At 36.6% G+C, this 12686-nt stretch overlaps 1 protein-coding gene across 3 annotated transcripts in view; it reads right to left on the reverse strand.

Moving 5' to 3' along the window:
* Positions 1–447: 447 nt before the first annotated feature.
* The window catches only part of LOC137630146 (uncharacterized), a 248561-nt gene continuing 236322 nt past the window's right edge, over positions 448–12686 (reverse strand). For all 3 annotated transcript variants that reach the window (XM_068361602.1, XM_068361601.1, XM_068361603.1), the window contains one exon: positions 448–2626. In XM_068361602.1, coding sequence (XP_068217703.1) covers positions 1306–2382 — 1077 coding nt within the window. In that variant the 5' untranslated portion in view covers positions 2383–2626 and the 3' untranslated portion in view covers positions 448–1305. The remainder of the gene's footprint in view (positions 2627–12686) is intronic.

A 12686-nucleotide genomic window follows, 5' to 3' on the forward strand; every position in this document is an offset into this window, starting at 1 on the left:
ATAGCCTCTGTACCATGGTCTTCCACTGTCTTGGGTTAAGAGTTCTCTTGCCTGAGGGTACACTCGGGCACACTATTCTACATGTTTCCTAATTTCCTTTCCTCACTGGGGTAATTTTCTAATTAAAGCCCTTGGGCTTTTAGCATCTTTCTTTCCTAATAGTCCAGTGAAAAAAAAAAAAAAATGCGGAAATGAGTCAACGGCCGCCATCTTCAAAATCCAACTTAACAATAATAAAAATTTCGAGACATAAAATTCCTGACAAGTATGTCCATTATTTCTGACAATTGCTGACAAAAATAAGTTTTTCCTGACAAAAGACCTTTATTAAATTAGAAATATTTTTGCATGAAAACCCACACAGGGCCCACCCCAAGCCAGCTGGACATTTTCTTGGTGTTTTAAATTGTAATGATAGGTAGCTATATGCTTAGTAATAAACTAACACCAGAAAATGACCAGCCCCTGCCATTGTTTTCATGCTTTTTTTTTTATTTCTTATACAAATATGACTATAAACGGTACAAAACACTCAGTAGTATTTATAAAAGCAACAATTTTCACATTAATTCCTGATATTTCATAAAAAAATAGGTACAAAATAAAGAACAATTTACAATAAAGTAAAGGTCAGTTGGTCGAATGCTGGGGCAAGGCTCTTGCATAATCACCACAGAACAAGTTCATGAATGGACCAAAGAACATTTCTTGTCAAGAACTAGTCAAAGGTAACTTCATCATCAAGATCTGGCTGTGTTGAGTTGGTGCAGTGGAGGCCTTTGCAATTACCACACAAATTTGAACAGTGACTGCCATGTTTCCTGCAACTGCATCTTGCTGTAGTACACCCTGAAGTACAGTTACACCTAATTATAGCCAACAAATTTACAGGAGTCAGCTGGCAAGTCAGTCTTGATTGGTTGTTTTACCATTTGAAAGTTTCCATCCCAAACTCGTCAGGTTCTAGCTGGTTTCTATCTTTCCTTTCTTGAATTTGGAAGTAAACTCGAAGGCTGTGGAATTTCGTAGCTGCTATTGATAGTGGCAATGATTTGGCCTCAACATACTTTGAGCTTTTTGCAACCTTTTTCTTAAAGCGCCTCAGTCGGTTTGTTGGTGTGCTGTGAATCTACAGTAGGTACTTGATGTTGATCCTTCCAACCCTTATTATATCTTCTGAAAGGACCTGAATCTTTGGAACTGGTTTTGCTTTAACTTTCCTGGGCGTAAAAGATGCTATGATGCCCATACCGTGGAATGTGTTGAATCCATCAATACTCCTTACATTATGGTCCACATCATTTGCTACAAACTGCACAAATTCAGTTTCAACTGGGGAGATAGTTTCAGCGCCATGAAAAAGAGCAGCACTTCTTTCAAATTTCTGGACTTCAGAGTAAGATGAAGAGAAGCCATGCATATTTCAGTGTCAATTAAGAACCTCGATCTAAATTGGTCATGCATTTCCACTGCTAAACCAAACTGCAAAGGTGCAAGGTGAACTCTGGGTCTAGCAGCCTTGATTATCGCTTGACCAACTAATGCAAGTTTTAAATCATTGTCTTTGCCTGCAAATATCTTCCTGAGAAAGATCAACAATGTTTTAGGAACATATTCAAGAATCGCATCCTGTTCAAGATCATTCTTAGACGGGTAATATTCTGAACTTGTCTGGATACCTTTAATGTCATTCTTCATAAGCTTGGCTGCCGTCTCTATGATTCTAATGGCCCCTGGTTCTGAATTGTCTGTTGAGCGGCTCTGTGCATAGAATTCATGGAGAATACATTTTGCTGTACTTAAGAATGTAACAACATTATATTTCCCATTAATTTCAGTCACAATGATTTTGTCTTTGAAATGTTCTAGCAATCGAGATGTCATGTATGAGAGACTGTATGGTTCAAAGCCAGTGTCCTCGAGAATTTCCTCCATTTTTTTGACAAGATCGACAATGGTGAGTTGCTCCTCGTCATTTTGCTGCAAATAATTGGCAACTTCCAGAAATGCCTGCTTTCTCTCTGAATCCTCTGATCTACCAATGTTTTGTTTCTTAGAAGAATCAGCAGAAGACAATGCCTTAGGAATGCTTTTATTGGATTCAAAGTTTGCAAAACATTTTCTGTGATAACATGCTTCTTCTGATACAAGGTCAGCTACATAACCTATTCTACCTTTAACAGTGGATGCCCAGCCATCATTTTTTCGGACTTTCTCACAAACTTTTAACACACTGTCCTTAAACTCAATAGTTTCTACATGGGAAACATCAACACCTCTTTTCTTTCTATCAGATTTTGCTCCAGAACCACAAAAAAAGACAATGTTCCTTATAGTTGAACACACACAAAGAGAGGCTTGCACAGGATGGCATTTCATCATGGGTGGACCAATTTTTAAGGTTAATTTCTATGTATTTTGGGTTGATCCAACGCTGTCTGCATTTCTTGTGAAGACGTTGACCAATCGGAATTATGATCTTCTGTCTGCATTGTTCAAAAGCTATGTTAATGGAATCGATTCCCTTCTGGCTGACGATGAATGTTTCTTCATTACTGGACAGTTCATTGTTGCAAATAGCACACTAGTCAGCATCCATAGTTATCAGTACTTAACTTTAGCCGACCTGAAATTAGAATATCACAGAATATTAAGCTCCTGCATTAATACATCAAAAGAGATAAAAATAAGGCATAAGAAGTTATAATTATATTGAACTTTATGAAAACTGTTGGTTTTATCCAATTTCACATAGCTATATTTGGTATTCTTGAAGTATTTGGTATATATTTATTTATTTATATATATATATATATATATATATATATGTGTATATATATATATATATATATATATATATATATATATATATATATATATATATATATATATATATATATATATAGTTACTTACTCTGGTGGTATTTAGGCCACATGACCCAACACCGCTCGTGGATAGGATTCTCCACTCTTCTCTATCCTGTCCCTGATGGAACCATTCTTTCGGGTTTCCCCCAGAGATTCTTACACCCTCCTTCAAGTATCTTCAATCTTTTCTTGGCCGTCCAACAGGCCTTCTTCCAGCAACCTCAGCCAAGAATATCCTCTTTGGAGCTCTATCCTCATCCATACGAGCCATATGTCCTGCCCATTGGGGTCTTCTTGATCTAATTACATCACATATATTTGGTTGGTTTGTTCTATTTCTTATTTCCCTATTATGTCGTCTTCGCCATACATTTATTTCTTGGTCATAGATGCCTGCCCCCCAATTCTTAGAATCCCATTCTCAAAAATTTCAAATTTTTTCTCTAATTTTTTTTGTTAGAGACCATGTCTCGCATCCATATATCAAAACTAGTCTGATAACCGTGTTATATATTCTTAATTTTGTTTTACGGGAGATTGATCGTCCTTTAAAAAGGTCTGTAAGGCTGAAATAACATCTGTTGGCTGCTCCAATCCTTGCTGTAACTTCCTCAGCCAATCCAGCGTTCTGCGACATAATAGTACCCAGATATTTAAAGGACTCTACTGTCTCAGTTCTGATGCCTGCAAGCTCTACATTTCCCTGTAATTGCGCTGTTCTTGCTACTTCCATAATTTTAGTTTTGCCTTCATTCATCTCTAGTCCCACCTGGCAGGCCATTGTTTTGAACTGTGTTGTTAGGTTCTCCACCTCCCTGAGGTTGACCCCTATGATATCTATGTCATCGGCATAGCTTAAGCAGTTGATATATATATATATATATATATATATATATATATATATATATATATATATATATATATATATATATATATATATGAGCTAAGCACAGTCAGGTTGTTACTTTGTGGAATAAGTGAATGTCAACAGATGTCTTCTTTGTTAAAGGAAAGACGGTTAAAATGTGGCTTGGCTTGGCTTTAGGCACTCAAAAATGTTCGTTAAAAGTTAGCGTCACCAAAATCTCTCTCTCTTGGTTCTTTTAAGACTTTCGGGTCAGCACAGCCAATCATCGATCAGGCCATAGAAAGGCCAAGGTGGGCGCTTGAACTGCCATAGTTTTTTAGTCAGTTAGAGTTGGGAGGCTCGAGTGTATAGACCTAACGTCCAGGTCACGGGTGCCAGAATGAGTGCCAACCAGTACCATTTCTCTGAGGACTTTTTATTAGTAAAGTAACGTAATGATAATAAGGGCTGCCCTTGTAGCTTAAATAGAATATAGCAGCTGTGGAAAATTAACAATTCGATTATCATTGGTGCATGATCCTACCCTCTCTCATAATAGTGTTAGCCATGGATTGTCTCTATCTTTGTTTCCCCAAGACGTGAAGTTGAACCCCCCTTAATACGACCTAAATCGGGTCATATTAAATGGTGTGAGGTGTTGTGGGGTGATTAACAAATTAGCGTCTGTGCTAAGTGATTTTAGCCGACGTGAGATTTTTGAAAAAGTGGAAACAAAAGAGACTAGTGACAATGGTTAACACGAGAAGTTCGACGTCGAGTGGCAGTGACGGAGAGAGAGAGGGGTGAAATGAAGTGTAGCTCATGTATGCCCGGTACTTGGTGAACGTTTCTCAACGCACATGATAGCAGATACACAACCAAGAGGCAGCCCGGCACCCAACCGACATCGACAACCTTCCCAGGATGGGACGCTTGTAGAAGAACCTCGAAGAGGCAGAGGTCTGAGAGGTAGGATGAGGCGACTGGCGATTGTTGGAACTGAGGGGTGGTACTAACAGATGGCCACCTACGGCCTTTATGGCCCTACGATGAACAGCGGTAGTGTTATGGATGTCAGGCCACAAACCACCATCTGAAAGCTGTTTAAAAAGAAGACAGCGTCGGCAGAAGAAATCATGTTTCCCCTGTACCAACGAGAGGGAGGGGAAGACGACGCAGGAAGGGGAAGACAACGCGGGAAGGGGACTAACGGTCCCTCGGGCCGTCCGTCAGACCGCAAGGACTGGGGACGGGAGTGCCAAGGAGTGAGCCTGCCATCTTTGCCCCAGAGTGTGGGGGAGGGGAGCTAGATGCTCCCCCAGTGAGCAGTAGGGGATGCCCAGCTACCAGCGAGGGTAGTTCGTCTTCCCAGGGAGGGCATAAGGAGGAGGAGGGGCGGAGCAGCACCCCTCACCCCCGCTCCCGATCATGGAAGTCGGAATGTTATTCCCGTCTTGGAATAGATGTGGAATTATGTGTGTAACGAGGGTGAAGAACCGCTCGTTATGGATGCCCGCAAAACGTAGGAGCGCACGGTGCTTTCAACGGCCAGAGCCCACACACGGGCTCAGTGATCCTACGACGAAGAACGGATGTATCAACTCTACGGAAGCTGAAGGAACGACAACGAAAGAAATTAGGTTCAAGTAGACCTGTGGATGGAGCGCATAGAAAACGGGAAGAGCTTGACGACTACGGAGGAAGAGAGAGGGAATGAATGCCCCCGTGACTGAGCCCTGTGAATGAGTGTATGAATGAGGTAGGAGATCAAATTTCCCGGATTCTTTGCGCAGGTGGAAGGGTGTGTTCTTCATTGAAGATGGAATTGGATCTAGCGTTGTTCTTTTTTCCCCTTTGGTAGGGAAAGTCATCTGTGTAAGTGATGTAAGACCTTATGCGTGGCATGTGAGTATAGGAAGTTCCCCTAAGGATGGCAAGAATGGCAGTATTTTTAAGGAATTAGGTTTATCAATAAGTTCATGTGTGTAACTCAATGAGTAACTACAGGCATGTGGTACCAAGGGCCAGAACATGGTCGGTAGTACCTTTTAAGTTTAATGGAGTGCATATGGACGTCAAAGGTCCATTCCCCAAGGGGACAGGTAGGAAAGTGAGGAAGAGACACAGCGTGTGTCCGTGCCGTCCTTCAAGCACGAGAGTACATGGGTCTTGAGATAATGTCTACCACGAGGTGATTGAGGTCATAAAACTAAGGTTTCTTTTACGTATGTTCATTGCGAGTGTTTTGTGAAAAGATGAATTAAATTTTGTTTCGTTTTTTTTGGTTTTGTTCTAAGCATATCACGAGTATATCATTTATCATACTGAGAGATTACTGTTGCATTTATGTTATGTTGGAAAAAATTCAAATTTCATTATTTTGTGCTGGTAACAATTTTGCTATTACCAATGGTATATATATATATATATGGTTTTCCATTGTTTGTGTTATACTGTATTTAAAGAATTTCATTTTTCTGTGGAGGTTTTCAGTGCTATTACAGGTAATTATTAATCATGGGTTGAAAATTGAACATCATTACTTATGTTATTGTTTTTTTAGGAGAATTAATATTGCTCGATTATTGATAAGTATGTTTTTCTTTTTATTATTATTCACTGTTTGAGTTTGCTCTTTATTGCAGTGTCACGGATGGTTAGAAATGGTTTCCTTATAATGGTAAATGTATCAAAGAGTGCTGGGATTGGAAGTTATTCATTTTGATTTCTCTTGATTTTTATCATTTTCTTTAATTTGTGTATGTGATGATTGTTGGTCCTTATGGGATTTTATTGCATTTGAAACATTATTTTTTTCTGATTTTGTGCTCCAAATTTCGATGACGATGTATTTAAACCTGATTTTGTGTTTCTGTATGATCTATTGTGGGCGTGATATTCATCTTTGTGTAACTTGCAATTGTAACACGCCAAAAAGGCCCTTTGATTTGGTTTAGGTATTTAATTTTAATGTTTGCATGCTCCCGAAGAGGATGGTACTCAGAGGCAACATCTAGTGGAAAAAGAAAGATTGTGTTCAGTGAAAAAAGAGAAAAAAAATGTTTGAGAAAAAAATCTGATAAGTGTGAATTTTACGGTACGTAAAACTTTGGGAAGGGAGTGATGAGCTAAGCACAGTCAGGTTGTTACTTTGTGGAATAAGTGAATGTCAACAGATGTCTTCTTTGTTAAAGGAAAGACGGTTAAAATGTGGCTTGGCTTGGCTTTAGGCACTCGAAAATGTTCGTTAAAAGTTAGCGTCACCAAAATCTCTCTCTCTTGGTTCTTTTAAGACTTTCGGGTCAGCACAGCCAATCATCGATCAGGCCATAGAAAGGCCAAGGTGGGCGCTTGAACTGCCATAGTTTTTTAGTCAGTTAGAGTTGGGAGGCTCGAGTGTATAGACCTAACGTCCAGGTCACGGGTGCCAGAATGAGTGCCAACCAGTACCATTTCTCTGAGGACTTTTTATTAGTAAAGTAACGTAATGATAATTAAGGGCCGCCCTTGTAGCAGCTGTGGAAAATTAACAATTCGATTATCATTGGTGCATGATCCTACCCTCTCTCATAATAGTGTTAGCCATGGATTGTCTCTATCTTTGTTTCCCCAAGACGTGAAGTTGAACCCCCCTTAATACGACCTAAATCGGGTCATATATATATATATATATATATATATATATATATATATATATATATATATATATATATATATATATATATAAAATAGTATACGTTACCCACTACCGGACAAAAGTCACATACCAAAACTCCGACATCGATTTTTCTCTACACATTTTCTACGAATTTTCTCGACACCGTTGACCCCCTTTCGCAAGGTTAATTTTGGTTAACTTTTTTTTATCCCAGAGAGAGGTTATTCATAACCAATAACCAAGTTAAAAACATTTGTCAGCAATTTGTTTGGGGTTCAGCCAACAAATCAGCTAGATTGACTGTACTATAACTCGGGATGTAGTTTAGCTAGTAATTTTAATATCTATAATAATATAGTGAAGTGTCCAAGCACTTTTTTTATGAAGGTGAAGCCAAGTAATGAGTACTACGGAAAGGAATAAACGAAAAAAATCCAAAAGAGTACACCGCTAAAGGAAAAGTGGAAAGATAAATCCAACATGGAAATAAAAAATCACTCGATTATATATAAATCTGATAAAATAGGACAACGATCAATGGAAGAATATATTCCCCAAAATGTAGAGCTACACAAATGCATCGCCATAACAAGTTTTGTGACAACAACAAATGCAGCCGTTTCTAGTCCACTGTAGGTGGGAGAATTTAGACCAATCACCCAAAGGAAACCAACCTAATATAAGGATTTACTGATCATAGCGATATTTATACCCTTTCACCACGTTAAAGTATCCCCACTCAGAAAGGGATATAAATATATATATATATATATATATATATATATATATATATATATATATATATATATATATATATATATATATATATATATATATGTATGTATGTATGTATGTATGTATACATAATAAAAATTCTACGTGAAAAAGATATTGTACAACTCTTGACATTAATCATAATACTATCTCCCAACCTAACAATTCCCAAACAATTCTCATGCATATGTTATCGGGAAGAGCCCATCGTCCTCCCAGAAATAAAATAAGAAATCCGATCATGCCTGGCCTCTAAAAGGTCTTTCTGGCTCCAGCAGGATCCTGGAGCTCCCTAAAGTGTAATGAAACCGGGCCCTTACCTTACGGAATCACAATTTACCCTCCGTGGTGTTCCGAGGGGTTGGCTTCCGTGACCTGCACCGATCTTCGCGAACCTGATATTTTGACTCCTGAGGCCCTCTCCCCATTTCCCGATTATTTTGAGGCATCTTAACACCCATCTCTTCCTTGCCCTATGGCCCTACTACGAAGCTCCTCCCTGTATGATATCCTCCCACTGCTGGGATTACATGACTATCCTTTCTTTGGAATATTCAACATGCTTTTCATCTTCCATATTTCACTTTTTGATTTTAATACCAATTTCTGCTTTGTATCTGTCATTCAAATAAATTTCAATATCTATTCCGTTTAACAACTCTCTCTCTCTCTCTCTCTCTCTCTCTCTCTCTCTCTCTCTCTCTCTCTCTCTCAACAACAGCATATGTCACATTACATCATATTTTCTTTAACAACGGAAATTAATTTTTAACTCTGATAGATTTTTTTTTCCGCTCTAAATATTATTCTTTAATACAGACATTCACTATCATAAAGAACAAAGTTTTCATAAGAAAGGATCGGCGTCAATGACCTTCGATGTTAGGATGCCAGAAAATTTCAAATCGTTCATTTATTTATAAACAAAGGAAACAAACAAGTAAATCCAAAGAATATAAGAATGACGTGATTTCCTAAAATATTCACAATCACTACAATAAATTAAACTAGATCGTAAAAAATTTACTGACGTAAATAATCATTTTTCATTTACATAGTCAACTTGAATTCACTTCTCGTGTTTCATCTTTCTGAACAATGTGGATTGCAAGTCAGTTGCGTTGACATTGCAAGCCTAAACGAATGTTTTCTAATGAGTATTAAATGTTATTTTGGGGTAAATAAAAGTAACATTCAGTATGTAAATAAATAATTAAATTAACTAGAGTAGCACTCAGTAGAGAGTATGCCTTCGCTACGCCAAGCAATCTTATTTATTTAATGGACTTGTCCTTGAGTCATACCCCGTATGTCCTCCAAATTTCATTGAAATTGGTTTCGTAACGTATGCGTAATGTTGTTCACAAACTAAAAAATTAACATTGTGTGCTGCGTATTTGTACTGTAATGAATTTTACCCAAAATGTTAGATTCATCCTTGGGTCGTACCTAACATGAATACCAATTTTGGTCAAAGTCGTTATGGTAGTTTTGGTGTAAAGTTGCTCACAAACAAACAAACAATAAATAAATTATGACGGGCGTTCGATAGAGCGCAATCAGAGCATACCTTCGCCAACGCCACATAGAGAGATAGGCAATTGAATTACACACATTTTGGCACTAGTTTCATGCAAATCGGATAAAAATTGACCAAAGTATCGTAAAATAGCCGTTTTTGACCTTTTCGTTACCCTGACCTTGACGTTTGACCAATCACTCCCAAAATATAATCCAATTGTCCTTGGTTCATGGCCAAGTATCCCACCACAAATAGTTTTTGAGTCATGCGAATAACAAACACACAGAGAGACATACAAACAAATAAACACACGTTTATCAAAACATAGGATAATAAACAGACAGGGATAAATACACACCCTTTGCAATCTTCTCTTTTGGGGAAGGCAATAGCTATATAAATTTGTTTGTGTGCTTCCAAAACTTTAACTTTTATTAGCAAAAAAAAAAAAAAAAAAAAAAAAAAAAAAAAAAAAAAAAAAAAAAAAAAAAAAAAAATTCAACCTTTCATTTACGTTTTATCAACTTCCTTCCATAAACAACTAATACTTATTTTCCATAAACATTTACCTGTCGCTTTTTATTACTAATTATGTACCCGAGGTTGTTCGTGTGCAATGGGCGTCACGGTCATTTCAAACAACAACAACGTGTAACGAGCAATTACAAATTACGCAATGATTTCAACGATTACATCTTTTGAAACTCAATTTACGTCTCAAATCTTTGCTGACGCAAATTTACATATGGTCTTAGTTTTCCATTTTCAATTTAAAGATAATTTTCCTTTATCTTGACATTAAAAAAAAAATCATTTATTTTAATTTTTGATTCATTGTATCTGAGCGCCAAAAACATCCCATTTTCATTTCAAAGTTATTTATTTTTTATCTCAACGCTAAAAAAAAAAACACATTTCTATCTTCAATTTACAGTTAATTCTTCATCTGTATACTTCAACGCTAAAAATTTGTATCTATCTTCAATTTAGAGTTAATTCTTCTTTACCAGAACAGCAAAAAAAAATTCATTTTCAATTTAAAGTTATTTTTAACTGAACGACAAAAACCTTTTCTTTTTCATTTTTCAATTTAAAGTTTATAATTCGATTGTTCAACTTCAATTTAATTTTTATTTGAACGTCAATTTCTTTTTCAATTTTCAATATAGTTATTTTTTTTCTATCTGAACGCCAAAAGGATTTTTGCATTTTCAATTGAAAATTAATCCTCATATGAACGTCAAAAAACATTTTTTTTTCATTTCCCATTTTAAGTTAATTCTTTAATCTGAACGGCCAATTTTTTTTTTTCAAATTTCCAATTTAGTTATATATTTATTCAAATTTCATCTGAACGGCAAAAAACCATTTTCCCCTTTTCAATTTCATCATCAACGCTATTTTCCTACCAGTAAATACTACTCACATACTTCAGACTGAAATACCTACCCATAATAGTTGCCTTGCTAAACGCAACTTCATGCTTCGCCGAGGATGCCCTGCGAATGCCCTGACCCGAGGGATTTTAATACCAGTGACATTTTGACCCAAAGGGGGTATTCGTTTAGATCTGCCCTTAAGTGATTCTCGTGTCGTTGCTGAATTTTCATTGGGGGGTATTTCTCCGACTATCTTCTTTTGACCTTTCTTACAAAGGATTTTCGTTTGAATTCACCTTGAACTAAATACTATAATAATAATAATAATATTATTATTGCTTTCTACACTACAATACTAGTTGGAAAAGCTAGCTGCTATAAGCCCAAGGGCTCCAACAGGGAAAGTAGCCCAGTGAGGAAAGGAAGTAAGGAAATAAATAAGCTACACGAGACGTAAAGAATAATCAAAAGGAAATATTTCAAGAAAAGTAACATTCAAATAAATCTTTCATATATACTGTAAACTATGAAAACTTCAAAACACAATGAAAAAATATATAGAAGTGTGTACCCGAGTGTACCCTCAAGCAAGAGAACTCTACCACAAGACAGTGGAAGACCGTGGTATATAGGCTATAGCACTACCAAATACTAGAGAACAATGGTTTGATTTTGGAGTGTCCTTCTCCTAGAAGAGCTTTCTCTTATATACAGTATATATATATATATATATATATATATATATATATATATATATATATATATATATATATATATATATATATATATATGTGTGTGTGTGTGTGTGTGTGTGTGTATTTGCGTTTGTTACCTGCAGCTTTTACTTGCCAGGACCCGAGAATCTTTTCTTAGTCCTTTTAATAAAAAATCAACAAAGAACTACCGACAGAGGCCATTAATCACATCAAATTACGGCACCAAGCAACTCAGTGGTAATTATCAACATGCAATTTGAAGGAGGAGATACATGTCGAGAGAGAGAGAGAGAGAGAGAGAGAGAGAGAGAGAGAGAGAGAGAGAGAGAGAGAGAGAGAGAGAGAGAGAGAGAGTAAACCTACATGGATGTTGGTAATTTCATTGTGAATAAGTAGTAAATTTTATTTCAATGTCAGTAATACCAAAAGGGTAAAATAACTGGAAATTTATATATGTATATATATATATATATATATATATATATATATATATATATATATATATATATATATATATATATATATATATATATATATATATGAGAGAGAGAGAGAGAGAGAGAGAGAGAGAGAGAGAGAGAGAGAGAGAGAGAGAGAGAGAGAGAGAGAGAGAGAGTGTTATGCTTTAATCAAGACTGGCCAAATGTTAAAACGTACAGAAAGAAAATATACCAACCATCGTATTCAGGGAATTGAACCTTTACCAAAGAGGTTATGTTGAGCGCAGGTTAGAGACTACTGAATCCATTATCTTATGATAAAATACAAACTACTGTATTTCCATCAAGGTTTGGATGTTGGTTCTTATTGTATAAGTATTCCTTTTAATGCTTATGGTTTCGGTAGCCTATTGGAAACTTCCCTAACTTGCGATGTGTTGGACTAGGGTTCGAGATCCCTCGATAGTTTCTTGTAGGGTCTA

The sequence above is a fragment of the Palaemon carinicauda genome, chromosome 38, assembly GCF_036898095.1.
Source record: "Palaemon carinicauda isolate YSFRI2023 chromosome 38, ASM3689809v2, whole genome shotgun sequence".
In the NCBI taxonomy this organism is placed as follows: Eukaryota; Metazoa; Arthropoda; class Malacostraca; order Decapoda; family Palaemonidae; genus Palaemon; species Palaemon carinicauda.